This window comes from Eschrichtius robustus, chromosome 9, assembly GCF_028021215.1.
Source record: "Eschrichtius robustus isolate mEscRob2 chromosome 9, mEscRob2.pri, whole genome shotgun sequence".
NCBI lineage: Eukaryota > Metazoa > Chordata > Mammalia > Artiodactyla > Eschrichtiidae > Eschrichtius > Eschrichtius robustus.
The window spans coordinates 114,247,542-114,270,151 of record NC_090832.1 but is presented as its reverse complement, the minus strand read 5'-3'; the positions used below and the strand labels follow the sequence as shown (position 1 = coordinate 114,270,151).

The 22,610-nt window shown below is 38.9% G+C and overlaps 1 protein-coding gene across 2 annotated transcripts in view; it reads left to right on the top strand.

Moving 5' to 3' along the window:
* Positions 1-22,610, top strand: part of LMBRD1 (LMBR1 domain containing 1) — a 114,389-nt gene that overhangs the window by 75,286 nt on the left and 16,493 nt on the right. For both annotated transcript variants that reach the window (XM_068551562.1, XM_068551563.1), the window contains exons 10-14: positions 9,058-9,122; positions 9,473-9,575; positions 10,129-10,233; positions 11,892-12,041; positions 13,405-13,483. In XM_068551562.1, the coding sequence (XP_068407663.1) occupies positions 9,058-9,122; positions 9,473-9,575; positions 10,129-10,233; positions 11,892-12,041; positions 13,405-13,483 (502 nt within the window). The remainder of the gene's footprint in view (positions 1-9,057; positions 9,123-9,472; positions 9,576-10,128; positions 10,234-11,891; positions 12,042-13,404; positions 13,484-22,610) is intronic.

The following is a 22,610-nucleotide window of genomic DNA, read 5'->3' as shown; positions in this document are numbered from 1 at the left end:
GTCTTTCCATTTATTTATGTCTCCTTTAATTTCTGTCAGCAGTGTTTTGTAGTTTTCAGTTGTAGGGGAGGAAAAAATTTTCTTCTACCCTTCTGGGTTCTTCTTTCTGGTCTAAGAATTAAATTGACATGAGACAGATTAACAGGAGAAATTCAAACAAAAGTTTGATAACATGTACATATGGGAGAGACCCAGGAGAACTGAATAACTTGCCCAAACAGCCGAAACCGGCTCCTTAAATACCACCTTCAGCTAAAGACAAAGGAGGATGTTGGGGGTAGTGGTTTGAGACTTCAAAGGGGAGGAAGGCAACTCACATGGAGATGGAAAAGCAAATGTTCGGTAGACAAGTGTTTGCTAGACCAGCAGAGACAAAGGAACACAGAGTGGACCCTGAGCTCTAGGCCCTACCAAGTTTGCCCCCACACCTGGCCCTTATTCCTTGCAGACATCTCTGGTGACAACTCTATTCTGGGAACAGGCCCTTTATCTAAATTCTTTAGGCAGCTGGGGGGGTGGGGTGGGCATGGTGGTAATAAGAAAGGCTTTGAGTCTTCTGTTTCCTAAAAATAATCAGCTGAGATTAATTCTCATGCCAGAGGGACACATTTTCTGGTGGCAAGATTTCCCCCCCAGTACTGTATATAAGTAGAGTATATCAGTCATTTGCCTCCTTGTTTAAATTTCTCCCTAAGTGTTTTATTCTTCTAGATACTTGTTTACAGGATGAGATTTAAGTAGTTGCCTTCTGCATTGATAAGAGTTTCTAAAGATTTGGTCATCACCCTCTTCCACCTTTACAAATGGAGCTTTCCCTTATAAACGTAAATATCTCTTAAAAAAGGGTAACTGTCAGTTTTCAGAGCTTCTGTTTCTGCTGTTTCTTAAAAATAGCTTAAAATAATTCTTATGCCAAAGAGGCATATTTTAGGGTGGAGAATTCTGCTTCTCTTTACCAGTAACATTATGGTATGGATATTGAAGTTCATGTAAGGGTAAACCCACTTGTAAATGACCTAACCCATCTTTACACTGGCATAGCAGTAAGCCTCAAGTGCGTAGAAAAGCTTGGACTGGGTCTTGGATATCAGTGACTGATCAATACATAACCTTGTTTGTTATGTGTTTGTGTTTAAGAACCACTGACATAGTGTCGATTCATCAACATTGAACCAACAGCAGTGTAACTCATGCCTGAACAAAACTAACACTTGTGTTTTCTCAGTAATCATAGCCTTCTTAGTCTTAGGAACCAAACAGCACTTCCGCACTGTGCTTGGGGGCCATTTTAAACAAAGTTACCAACAAAAAGCACAAAAAATGCAAAGAATGTAGCACTAAGTAGACCACTTACAGGGTACTTGTTTGCAGTGTGAGAGCTGAAACAAGAAAGCAGAGCGTGGCCTGGTTCAGCCTCAGCTGGGAACTTGCGCATCCGGTGACTTGGAATTTTTACCTCTCTGCATGTATCTGCAAAAGACTGCCAAGGGCCACATGTATTGATTTTAAGGTCATAAATAAATTTTAGTGAGCAGAGAGCTTGCAAATGCCAGATCTGCAAACGAGAATCAACCGTCCTTATAAGTAAAAACAACAACAAAAATCCCCAAGTCCAGGAAGTTTTCTCTCCAGCTCTTACTGCAAAACTTTGTGTTAAGCAAAGACAATCTGGGAAAAATTGCATGGTAGAGAGAAGAGAAGATTTGGAGGTGGGCCTAAGATTGATCTTAAACCGCCCAAAATTAGGTGAAATAAGCCAGTCACAAAAAGACAAATACTGTGTATGAGGTACCTAGAGCAGTCAGATTCGTAGAGACAGAAAGTAGAATGGTGGTCTCCAGGGGTTGGGGGCAGGAGGTGTGGGGAGTTGCTTAATGGGTATAGAGTTTCAGTTTTGCAAGATGAAGATAATTCTGGAGCTTGGTTGCACAACAGCGTGAATGTATTTAACACAACTAAACTGTACACGTAAAAATGGTTAAGATGGTAATTTTATGTTATTTGTATTTTACCACTATTTAAAAAACCAAAAACAGAAATGGCCAAAAAGCAGGTAGAAATGAAGAGAGTTGAACTCAGAGGGGAAAATGGGAGGAAAATACGCTTAATTTCAGAAATGAAAACAAAATTACAAGGTGTCCAAAGGAGAATAGAATCAAATAAAATTTAGTAAGGGGAGGCTTTGAAGAAAGCCAGAAAGATAACCAAGAGAAGGAAAACAAGTTGAAGTAAAAAGGATCAGAAAAAGAGTGTTGAAAGAGAAAGAAAAACTACCTGTGTGTAGTGGTTTCCATGCAGTAGCAAAACAAAACAAATTAGCAGAATATTGAAATGCATAATCTCCCGCAAAACACCTAAAAATAAATAGACCTGAATCCACGTGTCATGAATATTCTGTCGTGGTCCGAACGCGGGTTGGAAAAGAATTTCCAGACTCAAGGCAGAATGTAAAGAAGACAGGATTTATTAGAGGGAAGGGTCACTGCCAGAACAGCAGGCCGAATTCCTAGTAGTCCCGGAGAGTAGAGCCCAAACATGTGCTGTTGATCAGTTTTTATAGCCAGAAAACAAAGGAATGGTCCGAGGTAAAAATTTCGTTTACTGATTGGTTGAGGCACATACACCTTCCTTCTATAGGGTGAGAGTGGGGCAGGGCAGATGCCTTTCCTTATTTGGGACAGGTCCCATTGCCCAGGTGGGCGTCACCCAGGTGGGCTCAGGAATTTCATAACCATGGCAACATGGGGCAGAGGGCGAGTAAGCGTCCAGTAGGGGGTGTAACGCTGACACTTTTTCAGGCAGGGTCATCCTTTGTCCTTGAGGCACCATTGTCCTCGTAGCACCACATATTCTATTTCATGAATAGACATGAAATAGACACTTTGTACCTGGGAAAGTTTGTGTGCAATTTCCTAGTAAAACTGACTTCAAAATTAAAGAAAAATCCTCAAGATTTCTAAGAAAAAAAAATCAACTCACAAGGGCAACACTGTTAGACTTTTTAAAAAAACATGCAAAGCAAGGCAGGAATGGAGGAACATTAAAAACAAACAAAAAAACTCAATGAAAATGTATGAACTGTCAACTGAAAAAAAAGACACACAACGTGAGAGTTGTGAGTTAAGTTTTATTTGGGGCAAAATGCGGACTATAGCCCGGGAGACAGCATCTCAGGTGGCTCTTAGAAACTGCTCCCAAGAGGTGGGGGGAAGGGCGGTATTCTATACGGTTTTAGTGAAGGGGGTACGTGTAGTCAAGCACACATTTAGGCAGAGGCTCGCTGCTAGTCGTGAGGAGCAGACGTCACCATTGATGATTTTAGTGCTTTTCTAGATACGAGGAGATGCAAGAATCGGGCTCATAAAATCTTCTCCAGAAAATGTCTAACCATCTGAAGACCTGTTCTGCCCGTTTTTCCCAGAGCACGGAGGGCCTCATTCCTCATCTCCACCCTGAACTCCTTTCAGGGGGTGTTGAAGGTCAGCGGCTGCAGCGGTTTGTGACTTAGTCCTTGTAGAGGCAGATGGCAAGTGCCAGTTTTTAGTTGGCAGAACCAAGGAATTGATATTTAGCCAGAATAGCCTTTAGAAAAAGTTACGGAATTCTGAACCCATGAGCTCTTTTGAGAAATCCACTCGTTGCCAAGCTTTGACCAATTAAGAGGTGAGAACATAAGCATCAGCGAAGGGAAAAATGGTGAACATGTAATATTGTAGGTCTGTGGAGAGAAGGTGTGGGCTAGGGCAGAGAATAAGGCACAAACATACGTGCTGATGAATAGAAATAATGTAATTAAGAAGGGGGAGAAAGAAAAGTAGAATTTCTCATAATTATTGTGTAGGCAATAGGTAGGAGTTGGACACGTAAAAACTAATAAATTGTTTAGTAAAGGAATGAATAAGGAAATGGGGACTAAGGGCGCTTGAAAGTTTAAGTACACTAGAACAAAAATATAAACCCTCTTAACAAAAGAACTAAAAATCAAAGAGCAAGGAATTCACATTAACTGGAGAAAGAAACACGGGAAGTATACACACAGTTATCAAACAACAAGATATTTTTGAGACGCAATGTGTTAATCATATCAGTAAATGTGAATGGACCTAACTCACTATTAAAAGAAATATTTTTAATTTTCCTCAGAAAGCAGGATATAACTATATCCTAAAACAATAATTCACAAAGGCTAAAAATGTGTATTGAAAGATATACTGAGCAAATGGAAGCAATAAGAAAGCAGGTAATGATTGTGCTATTAGACAAAGTAGGATTCATGCCAAAAAACGTTAAATCCAACAAAGAATCACTATCACTTTTTGTGATAGACAGAATGCCTCTGTCTTCCCCCAGTGATGTCCACGCCCTAATCCCTGAAACCTGTGAGTATAATATACACGAAACGTCAAAAGGGACTTTGCAGATGCAGTTAATGTTATAGACTTTAAAATATGGAGCTGACCCTGGATTATCTTGATGGACCCAATCTAGTAGCACAAGTCCTTAAAAGCAGAGAACTTCCATGGCTAGAGTCAGATGTGCTAAAGTAAAGTGTAAGAAAGAGACATTCAGAATGTAAGACTTGAGCTGCCATTATTGATTTGAGGATGGAGGGGATGTGAAAAGGAATGCAGGAACTGAATGCCCTCAAGGAACTGAGAGGCTCCCAGCTGAAAGCCAGCAAACAGATGAAGACCTCAGTCCTATGACCTCAAGGAGCTGTATTGTGTTCCTCAGACTTGATCATCTCAATCGATTTATCTTCAGGTTTAATGATTCTTTTCTCCTGACTAATCAAATCTGCTGAACTTTTCACTTTGTTTTCTAGTGAGCTTTTTGTTTCAGTTTTTATATTTTTCATCTTGAGAATTTCAATTCACTTCTTTTTTTATAATTTCTATTTCTTTGTTGATATTCTGTATTTGGTGAGAAATTTTTCTCATAATTTGTTTTAGTTCTTAAGACATGCTTTTCTTTAGTTCCTTGAACATATTTAAAATAGTGGCTTTAAAGTTTTTGTCAAGTAAGTTCAGCATCCTCAAGGACTTCCTCAAGGACAGTGCCTATTGATTTTTTTCTTCTCTCTATTAGTCATACTTTCTTGCTGCTTTGCATGTCTCTTTAATTTTTTTTTTTTTTTTTTTGGTTAAAACCTGGGAAATTTTAAATAATATAATGTGGTAACTCTGGAGATCAGAGCCTCCCCTGGATTTGCTGTTATTACTCTTTGTTGTTGTTTGTTTAGTGACTTTTGTGAATTAATTCTGTAAAGTCTGTATTCTTTTTTTTTTTAATTTTTATTTATTTATTTATATTTATTTTTGGCTGTGTTAGATCTTCGTTTCTGTGCAAGGGCTTTCTCTAGTTGCGGCGAGTGGGGGCCACTCTTCATCGCGGTGCGCGGGCCTCTCACTATCGCGGCCTCTCTTGCTGCGGAGCACAGGCTCCAGATGCACAGGCTCAGTAGTTGTGGCTCACGGGCCCAGTTGCTCCGCGGCATGTGGGATCTTCCCGGACCAGGGCTCGAACCTGTGTCCCCTGCATTGGCAGGTTCTCAACCACTACGCCACCAGGGAAGCCCCTGTATTCTTTGTCGTGTGTAGTCACCGAAGTTTCTGCTTGGTTACTTTAGTTAATAACTGGACGAAGATTTAAACACCTAGAACCAGTAAGTCTCCCAGTCTTCGCTGAGGGGCTGAGTGTGAGTGGAGACGTGACTTCAGCACCCAGGCTGACACTTACAGTGCTGCCTTCACCTGCACTTCCTGCTCCTGCAGACAGAGCTTCAGGGTCAACCACAAGTGGACATTTAGGCCTCTCCTGTCTCTCCTGAGCATGCACAGGGCCTTCTTCATTCCCAGGAATATGTGGAAACATTTCAGAGCACCTGTGGACATCTCATTCCCTGGGTTTCCATTTTAATCTCTTTAGTTAGTTTATTTTTTGCCTGACATTGACTAGCTCTTGTGGCCATGAAGTTCATTGGTTGCCTGTAATTTTTTGACAGGCACTCCTGCGGAAAAGGAATTTTTGCACTGTGAACTCCTCCAGTTCAGGCCAAACATAGACAGTCTTGCAAATGGGATCTTCCACGGAATTACCAGGCGGGTCGAGTAATGGCAGTTCTCTGGGAAGGAGACTCTGAAAGAGCTGCAGCCCCTTTCTGCTTTCGCAGGTGGCTACCAGGCCTATGACTTTTACAGGCCATCTACCGTGCACGAGAGAGGAGGGATTGGTACTAGAGCAAGTCAGACTGCCACAGTGCTCTGTGCTCTTACTGAGATTCAGCCGTTTTTCTTGAATAAATGCTCCTAGATTGTTGCATGCCTCTGGTTAATTTCCAGAGCGTTGAAAAAGTTGATTCTGACCATTTATGCCAGTTTTCTCATTGCTTTCGGGGGGGGAAAGGATTTTCAGAGGTTCTTATTCTGTTACCTTTGCTGATGTCATCTCTTTGGCTTAATTTTTATTTTAAAACTTGACACTATAGCTAGTATGGAATATGTAGCATTTAGGTCAGCCCAGGGTGGTCACCACTGACATGATTCTGGAAGTACTAACTTAAGTTCTTATATATAAATATATGCAGTTTCCTTGGTCTTTGTAAAACATTTATCTTTTTAATATTTTTTCTTTGTTTTGTAAGTAGCTGTGATTAAACAGTCTAACTCTGGGTCATTCATCTTAACAGACTGGGAAAGTAGTTAAGGATTTTCTTTTCTTTTCCTCCCCCAAAATGGGGATCAGGGGAGGGGAATGTTAGTTTCTCCTGCTATCTCTGGGTCATGTTCCTCTACTGCTCATTGGTAGTTGGCAGCTGTACTACCTCATGCTACAAGCTATTTCTTATCAACAGGCTACTGGGAAGTAGTATGTTTCCTCAGTGTAAGGATATTGTCTCCAGTTCACTTAGGCATCAAGTGCTGTGCTCAAACCTAGTAGAAAAAGATTGTGTATGCTACTAATAAACTTCTGTTACTATAAAGGAGTCACTTCAAACTTATTTAGCAATGAAACTTTTTTAAAATAAATGAATGCTCATGTGAAACCCAGTATGTAAAATGGATACATGCAGGGGTTTTTATTTCAAATGATGCCTATAGTCGTTTCTTGTGTTTTTTTAAATAAATTTATTTATTTATTTGTTTATTTTTGGCTGCATTGGGTCTTCGTTGCTGCGCGCAGGCTTTCTCTAGTTGCAGCGAGCAGGGGCTACTCTTTGTTGCGGTGCGTGGGCTCTAGGCACATGGGCTTCAGTAGTTGTGGCACGTGGGCTCAGTAGTTGTGGCTCGCGGGCTCTAGAAAACAGGCTCAGTAATTGTGGCTCACGGGCCCAGTTGCTCCGCAGCATGTGGGGTCTTCCCGGACCAGGGCTCTAACCCGTGTCCCCTGCATTGGCAGGCGGATTCTTAACCACTGCGCCACCAGGAAGCCTAGTGTTTTTGGTCCTCTCTTGCCAAGCTGCCCCTTCCAGTGAGCTCTAAAGGCACTCTTTCAGAACTGAAGAGTTCCCTAGAACAAGTCCTAAAATTTATTTCCAGATTCATCTTTATATGCTGGGTAGGATAATGGGTTGTTATGCTACTTTTTTTATCCTGTCAGCATTCTAAAATGTACTCAACGATCATGTGAAATAAGATGAAAAATCTCCTTAACATTCATGATGTTTTCCATCTATTCCTATCAATTCCAGGCAGGCAAAGGAGAAACCAAAAACACTTAACTGTACTTAATAGGAATCTTCCTTTTGGCTCTCGCCAAACATAGACTTCATCCCTTTTTTATTCTGAAATTTTATTCCTTAGAGACCCAGTTCCAATCATTGTTTTCCTTGTTTTCTGTGGTCCTACTATAAAGTTCATATGCTATCCTTTCATACTTCATACATATCCTTTCATACTAGAAAGTTCATACTTGAGTACAAGGGAGTGTACAGTGCTTATTACCACATTCTTCCACAGAGAGAGTTCTACATGACAGTTCCTTCAGTGCCGTGAGTACTTTATTTCAAGAATATTATCAGTTATATAGACTTTTCTAGGCTGTGGTATAATTTTTTTTTTTAAACAGATGTAACTTTATTTATTTATTTATTTATTTATTTATTTTTTTGGGTGTGTTGGGTCTTCGTTTCTGTGCGAGGGCTTTCTCTAGTTGCGGCGAGCGGGGGCCACTCTTCATCGCGGTGCGCGGGCCTCTCACTATCGCGGCCTCTCTTGTTGCGGAGCACAGGCTCCAGACGCGCAGGCACAGTAGTTGTGGCTCACGGGCCCAGTTGCTCCGCGGCCTGTGGGATCCTCCCAGACCAGGGCTCGAACCCGTGTCCCCTGCATTGGCAGGCAGATTCTCAACCACTGCGCCACCAGGGAAGCCCTGTGGTATAATTTATTTATAAGATATACACAGCTGACCCAGCATGGTTTGAACTGCTCAGATCCACTTACACATGGATAATTTTCAGTAGTACATATTACAGCACCATGCCATCCACAGTAGGTTGAATCTGTGGATATCGCAGTGGGCCGACTGTAAGTTCTATGCAGATTTTTGACTGGGCAGAGGGTCAGTGCCTCTAACCCCTGCGTTGTCCAAGGGTCAGCTATATAGTATCTCATTACTTCTGTGAGAAAATGTTCCAAGTTCTCTGTTTTAACAACAGGTTAACATAACCTGATGAGTTTCTTGGTTTTGGTTTTTTGTGTATGTGTATTAGTCTTAATGTAGTTTTCAGCTAACTTTTTATATTTGAGTATAACTGAATATAAACCTTTTATGGAACCTAGCAAAGAGCCTCATTTGTTTATTTGCCAATGAAAACTTTCAAATGCATTGTCTCTTTTGTGTTTTTGTTCTCAAATAGTCTCATAATGAAAATTTAGATGACGTGTGCCTAGGATTATATACTAAATGATTACATATTAAATTAAAATGTATCTTAGGTCATTTTTTTAAGATCATTGTCATATACTAGTAACTCATATTGAGCATAATGGTTTTGTGCTTTTAATATCAACTTCAGAAGTATATTTTAATGATTTTTTTTTTTTTTTTTGCTTTTAGATCATTTGGGGAATATTTTTCATCTTAGTTGCATTGCTGTTTATAATTTCTCTCTTCCTGTCCAAGTAAGTACAGTAGACACATTTTCTAAAGCACTTACACACATCCTATGATATTATACATTTTCCACACTGAATTCCATTAGTGTAGCCTATTCATCTTAAGTAGCTATTTTACTTGAAGTGTTCTATAGCATTAACTCAAAGAATGACTAAAAAGCCCCAATAATAGACAGTATTTCTTTATTCAATTGAACAATATCTGTAAGATATTTAAGTGAGGTTTAATTTGTTATCTATGGTTTTCTTTGACTCCATTGAGTCTGCATGCTTAAGTTATGATGATATTCTTTCTAAAGTAACTGAAAACGTGGTGCAATATATAAATTCACTCTTTATACATTTTTTTGTTACAGTTTGGATAAAGCTCTTCATTCAGCTGGAATAGATTCTGGTTTCATAATTTTTGGAGCTAACCTGAGTAATCCACTGAATATGCTTTTGCCTGTACTACAAACAGTAAGTAAAAAAATCATCCATTTTATACTCTAGCAAACATTGTCACACTCTGTCAAATTATTGTGTTGACAAACCTATTAGTACTTGGAAGTATATGCCTGTGCCCTCTGCTGATTTGGCTTTTTATTTACATATAACTTCTATGTTGATATGTTGCTTTAAAAATTATTGCATTGATGTATTACTGAACTCTTATGTTATACATAACTTGATTTGGGGATACATTATAAGACTTGGGGTGAACTTTTCCAAGCACTTACCGTTTTTACTTTTTAACGATGTCCTTTATTCCATATATAAATGTAATTTTTAGTTTAATTTGTTATAGGATTTTTCTTAGGATAATGATACTGAACAATTTGGTAATAGTTTGGTAGTTTGGTAATTGTTTCTTGGAGGGTTTTTTTTTTTTTTTTTTGCATTATCAAAGTAACCTGATCTGGGTTGATATTTTAAACATTGCCAAATATGAACAATGAATTTTCAGTTAATTTTACATGACTTCTAAAGCCCTTATTGTTTGTGTATTAAGTTTAATTTTATCTTTTTTCAGGTGTTTCCTCTTGATTATGTTCTTATAACAATTATTATTATGTATTTTATTTTTACTTCAATGGCGGGGATTCGAAATATTGGCATATGGTTCTTTTGGATTAGAGTGAGTATATGTTACAATATCATTTTGATTTTTTCATCATTTTGTGCATAATCTCCATTATTGCAAATTATGTTAGATTTATAATATAGAAGTTGTAAATATCTTGATACCAAAAATGGAAATACTGGCTTTTTCACTTCATGTTAACATAAAAGTGCTCTTCGTCTACAGGGACGATTTTGCTCTCCCGGATACATTTGGCAAAGTCTGGAGATGTTTTCAGTTGTTACAGCTAGGAGGCGCTACTGGCATCTGTTGGTTAGAGTACAGGGATTCAGTTAAACATCTCGCATTGCACAGGGCAGCCTCCCACAGCAAAGACTTATCCAGCCGAAAACATCAGTAGTGGCGAGGTTGAGAAGCCCTGGGCTTAGAAGTTCTATTGTTTTCCTTAGTGTTAGGCTGCATGGAAACACACTGAAGCACACCTGGATGCATGGTAGCTCAAAAGATGGCCCTTACTCCTGGGAGTGAAAGATTACTGTATGTTTGGAGAAAGGGTTATTTTCTTCTTAGAGTCACCTTGATATAAATTAAGAATTTTAGAACGAGATACATCATCTTCATACTTCCAGCTGTGGGTAAAATCCAGTTAAATAGTGGCTTGAACTAATGAAAGACTTCTTGCTGTGGAAAATTTTTAAAATCTAGCATTGCTTCAGTAGCTCAAAAATCAAGTCTAATATCTCTGGATTCCTCTTGGCTTCTCCCTCATGATTGTGATGTGGCTGCTTCAGCCCCATTTATTCTGTCCATGTTCCGTAAGGAACAGGTAGCTAGGAGAAGTGGTGACACCTATATCAAAAAGCAAGGCTTTCCCAGAAATCCCCAGCAGACTGCTTTCCTTTTGACGTTTAATGTTTTATCACTACCAGCCACTACTAGGCGTAGGGAAGCTGGGAAATGTACATTTTTAGGTGATCATATCCCATCCAGTATTGGAGTCCTATTACTCTATACTGTACTACAATCTAGTAATAAAACAGGGAGGTGCTATTTTAGTTGCTAGAATAAAAGTGGGCTCTGCCGTTGAAATGAAGCCCGTCACCAGGCTCCTTCTGTCTGTTACCACATGTTTTAGTTTCCCTCCTGTATGGATACATGTGAAGGTAGCTGTAGTCAGATGAACATAAATTACCATAAACTATATTATAGTTTTATAGTAGAGTATAATATGAGGATATCGTATTTCATAGAAATGAGTATTTAAAACATGTGACATGTCTGTCCTTGGGAAGTAATATTATATAAAGCTCAAATATATTACTAATACTTACAGTTGAAACTCCTCTAATCTTTAGATAGAATTAGAAGTAGTTCTCAGTTCTTCTTAGCTCTAGGAACTTCTAACAGATGCTCTTACATAATAAGTTTAGAAGATTTTTCTGAAACAGACCGTGTGAATACAAATATATTCTCTAGGATTTGAGTTTTTAAAATAAACATGGATCTGAACCTAAAAGCTTTACAGGGAAAGCTTTGTTATTCTTTGTTATTCTTATAATTATCTGGAAAGATTAAGAATGCTTAGCATTTATTTTGGGAAAAAGACATGGTGGATTGAACTGTGTTCATTACGCCCTAACAAAGGAGTGGGACTCAGGCCCTTCACATGAAACGTGTTGCTGAAGTATTGTCGCTGTGCTCTTTCGTTGCAGCTGTATAAGATCAGAAGGGGTAGAACCAGGCCCCAGGCGCTCCTGTTTCTCTGCATGATACTTCTGCTTATCGTCCTTCACACTAGCTACATGATTTACAGCCTCGCTCCCCAGTACGTTATGTACGGAAGCCAAAACTACCTAATAGAGGTAAGTGCACACTTTAAAAAAAGTCATTATTTTGATATTTTAAGCATAGTGAAATCTAAAATCAAATTCTAATTTGTGAAAGCTAACATAAAATATTAGCTCATCAGGTTAAACTGAATACTGCTAAAACTAGTTTTTCATTCCATTTGTCAGCATGTGTATATTTGTTTCATACAAGTTCTTTTTAAAAATAACACTGAATTTCATTACCGTAGTTCCTTAAATGGATCCCATGGTGCCAAGCTACTGAGCTGTATCTCAGCACTTTGCTAAAACTCATAATATTTACTCTAAAATAATATTTTAAGTAAGTTTATTAATATGGCTCCCCAAAAAGTTTTGGTGTGCAGAAAATTATGTCTGCTCATTGGTACCATGAATCCCATAGGAGAGGCTTTATAACTATTTTATTTGTACGTAACTATGCTTTCTCTTAACATGACAGGGATCCTCGTACCTGTTACAATGATTCCTTGGTGTTGATCTTTCAAAAGCCGGCTGTGATTCCTAGTTGTACCTGGAGAGCTAGTTTGAATATCTTGACAGCTTAAAATATTTTGACCATATCTAATTCAGCCTTTGTTTAATTTCCTTTTCCTAAAATATCTCTTGCTCTACCTTCTAACAAGTCAAATCAAATCCATGTTTCAGGGCCCAGTTCAAGCCTTACTTTAATGGAGTTTTTCATTATTAATCCAGTCTGCCCAGGTCACTCCTTTATCCTGTACTTCCTCCATTCTTTCTTTAATATGTAATTAGGAACAAACAAACAAAATCTAGTAAGCACATCAGACCTTTAATACCATCCATAATATTGCTAAGGATTGAGAAGTTAGTCCATTGAAAAATATTAAGTAACAATGCCAGTGGATCAAAGATAAGGCACGATCATAATGGAGGTAACGAATGACACAAGTTTGGGAAACAATGCTAGAAGGTCACCTTAGTCATTTTTTTCATTTCTTATACCTTTTATTCTCTTCTTGCCTTATCTCCTGCACCTGGTTCACTAGGTCATGCTTATAAAACATTCTTCTATGAATGAATGAAATAACGTCATGCTTTTGCATGGATGAATGATATTCTTTTCTTGTTCCACAGTGGAAAAATAAGTAGGCTCTTTCTCTGGGCAGAAGCTCTGTTGTTCCACACAGGGCCTAAAGATTGTTGTAGGAAAGCCCTAATGTTAAATTTACCCTAAATCTTTTTCTTCTAGTTGCAATTTTATGTAATTTACCTTTTAGAATATTAGCTAGATGTAGTTTAATAGAAAACAGTATAAAGTTCATAAAGTGATTACTTTTTAATCAAAATATATTTATTAATATACTATTTATATTTTAACTATATTTTCATCTTTCAGAGCAATATAACTTATGATGCCCATAAAGGCAATTCAACCCTTTCTGTGCCAAAGAGATGTGGTGCAGATGCCCCTGAAGGTAAAGTAGCTTTTATCACCCATCTTAGAATTTATAGCTCCGTGAGAAAAGATGTGTCTTGCATCTTGGTGTCCTAATCATTTGATGCATTTGTTTTAATATGTGGTGACAAAGGAACTTCCAGCAAGAAGACCTTGGTCTCTTCAGTAGAATATCTTGGTAATTTAATGATTGCCATTAGGGAAAGTATCATTACAAAGTGTAGTTACTTTTGAAGAACAAAACGTAGTTATTATTTATCACGTGTACTAGTATAATGAGAAACATTCTAAATGTCTTTTTTCATTGTTCTTAAAAATTTCAGGAGAGTTTTGGTGGTATCTGCAATTTTTAGGACTGAGACCAAAAGTACCTATGACCTAGAACGACTTTTGATCCGTCCAACTCTCGTTACTTTAGTTAATAATAATAATGTTAATTATGACAGTGATGAACTATTAAGAACATGTAATTGTGTTTCAGACACTGTGCTAAGTATTTCGTGTGTATTCTGACAAAAGCTCTGAGATCCTGTGCTCTTAACCTCTGTGAATTTTGAGACAGTCTTTTTTTTCTGTTTTCTGTGTGCTAAGATGAGGGGTTTTTTCCCTTTGAATATTATAGTATGCTGTCCTGATTAAGGATTCTAAGTCGATTCTTTCAGGATTCGCAAAAATTTTTTCTACTTTTGTCTTCAAAATGCTTTTATTTCAGGGTAAAGTCATATGTCAAATATAGTATATTTCTTGATAAATCATTCAGGGGTACCGTTATGGAGAAGATAAATTTGGAGTTTTTTACCAGGGTCAACTCTGGAATGTGGTAGAGTAACAGGAATAGGTACAGAGTCCAGGGTAGCCCAGCGGAAGAAGTAAGGAGCTCTCCGTGGAGATCACTGGGGGGTGGTGGTCTTCAGAAAGCAGGGCTTCAGAAAAGGGAGAGAAGAGCTGCCTCTCAAGGTGTGAATGAAGAATTTACCTGGTCTGTGCATCAAGGGGTGGCTGTTCTAGGCAGAGGAACAAAATGCTCAAACGAAGTTCGCTTAAACTGTAAAGTTTTGTGTTCCAGCGAATGTAAAGCACTGTTATTGTTTTGTTGTTCTAATTCTGGAGGGGTGTGGGTTAGAGGGAGGGAGAAAATGGGATTGCAGAGTTAGGACTCAGGCCCCGGAAGGCCTTGGAAGAGTTCTAAGCAAGGAAGTTGAAACTGTGGTCTGGTTTGTTTTCAGTAACTTTATTATAACAGAGAGAACGGGTTGGAGAAGTTGAGAGCAGAGCGTAGAAATCGGCTGGGAGAGGCTGCCGGCAGGGGCTGTGTGCAGTCATGCGGGAGAGATGGTGAGAGCCTGGAGTAAACAGTGGTCTGGAGGGTGTGAGATGAAGAGAGAAGCAAGAGGATTTCTGCTTGCTTGGGTCTGAAGCAGTGGCAAGGCAACAGAATATTCTAGAATGGCCCTCCAGTTACTGAGTAATGGGGTAAATTTTGGTATCACCAAGCTGAGTTAAAAATGGATACTAAGATTAGAGAAGAAATGTAAGAAATGATTAGTTAACTTGAGATGTCTCACAGACCTTGAGGTGGAGATTTCGTGGGCACTTGGATATTTATGTAATGAACTCAGAAGGTAGAGAGTGAGGAGCGTGGAGACCGGGGCTCGGAGGAGGATGGCTATCCAGGGGCCGGCGGGTGAAGGAGGTGTGGGGAAGGGGACTGCACAGAGGCGGTGGCGGCGAAAGCTAAGTGCAGTGAATAAAAAGAGATATAAAGCCGTGACTGAGTTTATATTCTTCACAGAAATTATTTGTGGAGATTGAGAGGGATTGGATGGAAACTAGAGAAGGCGTGTGCAGGGTCAGGGGAGAATTTTTTTTTTTTTCTTTTTAAATGAGGAGAGACTTCAGGGATGATGGAATGGAATTAATGGAGCAGGAAAAGTTGAAGAGAAATATCAGAAGGGATGAATGATGGGCCAGTACCGTCCAGTTCTGGAGGAGATGGTATTTAGAACATCAAAGACTGAATGCTTTAGATAGAAGGAGGGATACCTCTTTCTCTAGAGCAAGGAAGGAGGCAACAGTATGGACTCAGATAGTAATTTCTTAGGGTGAACAGGAAGTTCTATATGATCGTCTCATTTTGCTGTGAAGTTTAAGTTCAGTCATCTGCTGAGAATTGTGTGGGCCATTGGGCACCGAACTGAAGAAAGTGGCAAAAGTTTTGATCGGTGAACAGAAGAAGGATCTGACTGAAGATAAGTTCGTGATAGATAAATATGTCAAGGGCCAGAGACGAAATTATCTGTCTGTATTTTTGTTGAACAAATCTGTACAGCTGGTACCATTCTCCATCATTGCCTAGGCTGTCTGGGAAGGTGGGTGGAAGGACTGAAGTAGAATGGAAAGCCAAGGACAAGCTGAGAGCGAGAGAATGAGGAGACCTACCTCAGAGTCCAGGGTGTAAGGGAAAGAAGGGAAGAGACTAAACCTGGGAGAAAAGAATAAATCAAGAGATGAGATGGGAAAACAGACATGAAGAAGAAATAGTAGTAAAAGGTTTCTATTTTTTTTAACATCTTTATTGGAGTATAATTGCTTTACAATGGTGTGTTAGTTTCCGCTCTACAACAAAGTGAATCAGCTGTACATATACATACATCCCCATATCTCCTCCCTCTGGTGTCTCCCTCCCACCCTCCCTATCCCACCCCTCCAGGTGGTCACAAAGCACCGAGCTGAACACCCTGTGCTATGAGGCTGCTTATCATGAGCTACCTATTTTACGTTTGGTAGTATATATAAGTCCATGCCACTCTCTCACTTCGTCCCAGCTTACCCTTCCCCCTCCCTGTGTCCTCAAGTCCATTCTCCACGTCTGCATCTTTATTCCTGTCCTGCCCCTAGGTTCATCAGCACCATTTTTTCTTTAGATTCTGTTATAGGTTTCTATTATAAATAAATATGACTTGATTTTCCAGCTCTACTTTTGTAATGAGTTTAGTCCCAGATTTTTTACTTTGAAAGATACATACACACGTCACAGTAGGGTTGATAGTTGAAATGCTTTGCGTTGTCATATTTAGCTCAGTGAAAGTAGAATGAAAAATTACTGTTGAGTTGATATGTAATTTTTTTTTAAGAGGGCACTGATCTTGAAGATCTAAAATAGGTTCTGTTTCTTAAATTCTTATAGTAGTATTGAAACCTTAGCAGAAAAACATCAAAATTTCAAAATTAAGTTGCACTGGTAAAGGGCTTTAAAATGCCCTTATATTGCTGAACTGAGTGAATTTTTATGTTATAGATCAGTAAGTTTAGTTAAATCATACCCTTGGCCATAACTTTTTTATGAATCACATTCAGTATTTTTCTTTTTCAGTCTAATCTAATTTATAGTGGCTTAAATCAGGGGTCCCTAGCCCCCAGGCCACGGACTGGTATCGGTTCGTGGCCTGTTAGTAACCAGGCCGCACAGCAGAAGGTGAGGGGCAGGCAAGCGGAGCAAAGCTTCATCTGTATTTACAGCCACTCCCCATGGCTCGCATTACCACCTGAGCTCCACCTCCTGTCAGACCAGCGGCGGCATTAGATTCTCATAGGAGCGAAAACCCTACTGTGAACCGTGCATGCGAGGGATCTAGGTTGCGTGTTCCTTATGAGAATCTAATGCCTGATGATCTGAGGTGGAGCTGAGGCGGTGATGCAGGCACTGAGGAGTGGCTGCAAATACAGATTATCATTAGCAGAGAGGTTTGACTGCACAGAGACCATAATAAATCAATTGCTTGCAGACTCATATCAAAACCCTACCAGTGAGTGGCAAGTGACAACTAAGCTGCGTCTGGTGGCAGGCTTTAAGTCAGAATCCGACACTTATTTTAGTCTGTGCCTGGCCTGCCCATTATTTTATTTACCACTTCCATCCATGCCTCTTTCCTGCACTGCGCCCTTGTCTCAGTCACAGTTTTTGGTAAGCCCACAAGATAACCCTAGGCAAAATGAGTAAAAAACAAACGTTGCTGGAGAGCTTCTTTGAAAAGGGGGAAAGACCCAGTGATGAGACAGAAGACTCTTAAGACTGCCAACAAAAAGAAAGCTGCATTTAAAAGAAAATACCAAGAGTCCTACTTAAGTTACGGGTTCATTGCAACAGGTGATTCACATTCTCCAAGCCTGCTTTGTATAATATGTGGTGACCAGCTATCCAACAAAGCCATGAAACCTTCAAAACTGCTTTGCCACATGGAGACCAAGCACGCTGCATTAAAAGACAAGCCTTTGGAGTTTTTCAAAAGAAAAAAACATGAACACGAAGAAAAGCCATTATTGAAGGCCACCACTTCCTCAAATGTGTCTGCACTGAGAGCATCATTCTTAGTGGCTAACCACATTGCTAAAGCTAAGAAGCCCTTTACTGTTGGTGCGGAGTCGATCCTGCCTGCTGCTGAGGACATTTGTCGTGAACTTCTGGAGAGGCTGCAGTTTAAAAGGTGGCACGTGTTTCTCTTTCGGCTAGCACCATAACTGGACAAATTGATGAAATAGCAGAGGATAGTGAGGCACAATTGTTAAGAGGATTAATGAGTCACCGTGGTACACAGTCCAGGTTGACGAGTCCACCGATGTTGACGACAAGGCAACAATGCTTGTTTTTGTGCCATATATTTTTCAGGAGGATGTGCATGAGGGTGTGTTATGTGCACTTTTGTTGCCAACCAACACCACAGCTGCAGAACTAGTCAAGTCTTTGAATGATTACATATCAGGAAAACTGAACTGGTCATTTTGTGTCCGTATATGCACGGACGGAGCGGCTGCCGTGACTGGACGGCTTTCTGGTTTCACTACTTGGGTCAAAGAGGTCGCTTCTGAATGCGGGTCCACGCACTGTGTCATCCAGAGAGAAATGCTGGCTAGCCGAAAAATGTCACCTGAACTTAACGTTTTGCAGGATGTGATTAGAATTATCAACCACGTTAAAGTACATGCCCTGAACTCACGTCTCTTTGCACAGCTCTCTGTGAGGAGATGGACGCAGAGCACTCACGTCTTCTCTGATACGCAGAAGTGAGATGGCTTTCTAAACGTAGATCACTGGCCAGAGTTTCTGAGTTATGAGAGCTGCTCCAGAGATTTCTTTTAGAAAAACAGTCACCACTGGCAGCACGTTTCAGTGACACAGAATGGGTTGCAAAACTTGCTTACTTGTGTGGCATATATTCAACCTGCTCAACGAACTCAATCTGTCACTTCAGGGTAGAACAACCACTGTGTTCAAGTTGGCAGATAAAGTGGCTTCATTCAAAGCCAAACTGGAATTGTGGGGGGGCGACAAGCGAACATTGGGATTTTTGACATGTTTCCAACATTAGCAGAGATTTTGAAAGAGACGGAGCCAGGGCCTTCTTTCTCCCAGCTGATGCATGATCACCTATCTCAGCTTTCAAAAGAGTTTGAGCATCACTTCCCAACCACAAAGGACCCCTGAACTGGGAAGGAATGGATCCATTACCCATTTGTGAATAAGCCAGGTGAATCGACTTTGTCTGTATTAGAAGAGGATCCACTGCTTGAGATGGCAAATGACGGTGGCCTTAAAAGTATGTGTGGAAAAAAAAAAAAAAAAAGGATGTGTGAGACAACTTCAAATCTCCATGCGTTCTGGATTAAAGTCAAGGCAGAATGTCCTGAGATGGCCACAAAAGCACTGAAAAGCTTGCTTCCGTTTCCAACATCCCATCTTTGTGAAGCAGAGTTTTCTGCAATGACAGCAACCAAAACGAGATTACGGAGTAGACTGGACAAAAGCAACACACGTCGGGGGTCACTGTCTCCCATCCCCCCCAGATGGGACCATCTAGTTGCAGGAAAACAAGCTCAGGGCTCCCGCTGATTCTGCGTTATGGTGCGTTGTATAAGTATTTCATTATATATTATAATGTAGTAATAGAAATAAAGTGCACAATAAATGTAATGCGCTTGAATCAGCCCCAAACCATCCCCCCCACCCCCTGTCCATGGAAAAATTGTCTTCCACGAAACCGGTCCTTGGTGCCAAAAAGGTTGGGAACCACTGGCTAAAATGACCTTCTTTGAACTGTCGAATATTTTTGTAAAACATTTTAGTTGACTTATTCTTTGAAATGTTACTTTGCAGTACAAAAACATACCCTTTAAGTTTAATGGCTTTATTTTTCCCGGTATTTTTTTGGTTCTCCAGCTAATCTCTAAAGTCAAATTTGCCTGTGCATACTTGGAAGAGGATGGTAGAAATATGACCATTGAATTTGGGGTGGCAGGGTAGATTTTTTAAGAGAATACTTTAAATAAAAGTGATGAGGGGCTCTAAGAGAACTCTCCTCCCCCAGATTCAAAATTAAGATGGCTTTGGGGACTTGCTGCTCATAAAGAAAATATTAATCCTACTAATTCATATATAAGGAGATGAAAATTATTGAGTTTTAAATGTTAAAAGTTTTCTGAAATGATGGAGAAAGATGAAGGAGCAGGTTAGAACGTGAGATTTGACGCATAGGGATGGGGATGGGGTGGTAAGTGTGGTGACAGAGCGATGGTGCAGAATCCATTTACTGCACGCTAGGAAATGTCAGCATGCAGAGAAGAAACGCAACACTATTACTTGTGACCTTTTAGTGGGCACATTGACTAGAGTAGATAATACTGTAATATAAATACCCCATAAGGTACTTGATGTCACCTTCATTATGTACCTTTTGCAAGTAACAGAATTTTGGAGAATGATTTTTAGATTATGAAACAAAAATTATAATTTAGAGTGTTATACTTAAAATTATTTTTGAGGAAAGGTAATCTCCTTAAAAGATGTTAAAGCAGTGATTTCTAAAAATACATATATTGATCTCTTACCATTATTAAGTGCATTTTATAGACTTGTTTTTCTTAAGTAATCTTGCATTCATATATGTGGTGGTCTGGCATTTATTAAATGTTACAATGTTTGAGAGTCATCTAATGCTTAACTATTTGTTAAGGTTAAGTCATCTAATACTTAACTATTTGTTAAGGTTTTTTGTGTTTAAAATGATCCCTTAAACAATAGGATGATTTAGCAGATTTATAAAGAATGCCTATCATACTATGTTCACAAAGTTACCTTAAAACAACAATATTACTTAACTTATCCTTACAGGTAATGCATTGTTTATAAGTCCAAAGTGAGTCAGCTGAGCAAATTAGAAATCAAGTTTTAAATTTTATATGCTAATATGACAAAAGGACTTTTATTTACATTCTTAGTTTCACGTTCTTTAATTGCTGCTTAATCTAATAAGCATTAGTACACAGACAACTTATATGTTGGTGTGAATAAAATAGTTAAAACAGACACAGAATTATGAAGAGCAATATAAATATACAGAAATATTTGAGCCCAAATAGGAAGATGAATGATCCGTGTCCCTTTGTGGACAAACAGAAGAGAGTACTGGGGTAGATTCTGGGAAGGAGAGAAGGCATCAGAGGAGACACATATACCACAGCCCCTGCCTTTGGAAAGCAAACGACCTAATGGATTTGGATATGAAAATAAATAATTGTAATAGAAAAGTAAATGGCAAGCTATAATGAAATTACAGACAAAATGCTATGGGAAGGCAAAAGGGGCTAATGGTTTTCTCTGCAGTGTAACTTTTTAACTGGGCCCCAAAGCATAAGTTAAATCCAAATGAACAAACAAAAAAAAAACTGGAGGCTATTCCAAGCAGAGAAGGAACCTGCATTAACAAGGCATAAAAACAAATCTACTTGGCATCTTACAGAAAAAATAAATTGTGGCAGGAGCATTGAGTATTTGGGGAGTACAGTGAGGGATGAAGCAAGATAATATATTTCCAAATGATCATTTTTAAAAATCTATGAACCCAAAGTCTTATTTCTGCCATCCTATTTATTACTTTATCATTCCTTGGAGTAAACTTGTGTTGTCTTATTTGGACATTAAAGCAACTGGAAATGGGATGATCTGTATAAATCAAACTGGAGTTTTGTGGATTATTCTGGTTAAGTATATTTGTTAATATACATAGCCAGCCTTAAAAAATCATTGAACGATCTATGGCTTTAGATTTTAGCTTTAGGATATAATTTTACTAGGACAAATGGTTAAGATGACTCAAGTTAGCTGATGATGCTAAAATAGAAACTGATGTGTTAAACTTTAAACTGCGTGAATTACAAAAAACTGATTTAAAATTAAAGGGCTAAAGCAGGGTTAAAATTATACTAAGTACAAAGGGAAAAGTAAGAATTATTTTGAATAACTAAAGATAATGTTAGAGTAAAATTAATAAAGTAAAATGTGCATTGATATCTTACTTTAGAAAGTAGTTGAACACTAAGTTCTGGAGTAAACAAGCCCATTATCAAGGAGTGACTCAAAATACATTCTCTATAAATAAAACGTGTTTACCAAGCTGTTTTGCTTTTGCCAATGATAAAAGTGGGTTGACTTGTTTTCTCAGAACCTCAAGTACCTGTCCTTCTGCAAACTTTTATCTAAGATATTATGTCAGTTAGAGATAAGAGAATCTTTTCCCCCTCATTTTCTGTGTTAGAAGTATAGAAATGGAAATACAGGCTACAAAGAGACACTTAAGTTGTAAACAATTTTAAAAATATAAACTAGAATGTTAAAGCAAAAAAAGGGAACTTTAGTGAAGCCATCTAACTGGTTTAATACCCCTTTTCTGCAGATACAGATACTAAGGCCCTAAGAGATAAGTTAAAAGTTGATAGTATGAGACTTGGGACTATAATGCAAGTGTCTGGATTCCAAGTCTCTTTTTTCTACATTTCACATTTTTGTGTTTTGTTTGCATCATCTGTCCTTTAATTTTAAAAACAAAAGGGTGTTACTGCTTTTTTAGTATAATGGAGACAGTCATTTGAAGTCATGAGGAAATCAAAGTCACAGACAATATAAAAGAAAATCAGAGGTCAAAGAGCTTAAACCTAGGTTATTTGAGAAGGAAACATGAGTCTGGACAATGAGAGATGAACAGAATACTAAAAGCATTACAGGATCCAAGGTACTGCTGTGTGCAGAGATCATTCGTGTGGATGCTTCAGAGAGATATTCACCAACTAGCCAATCTTAAACCTTTGAGAATGCA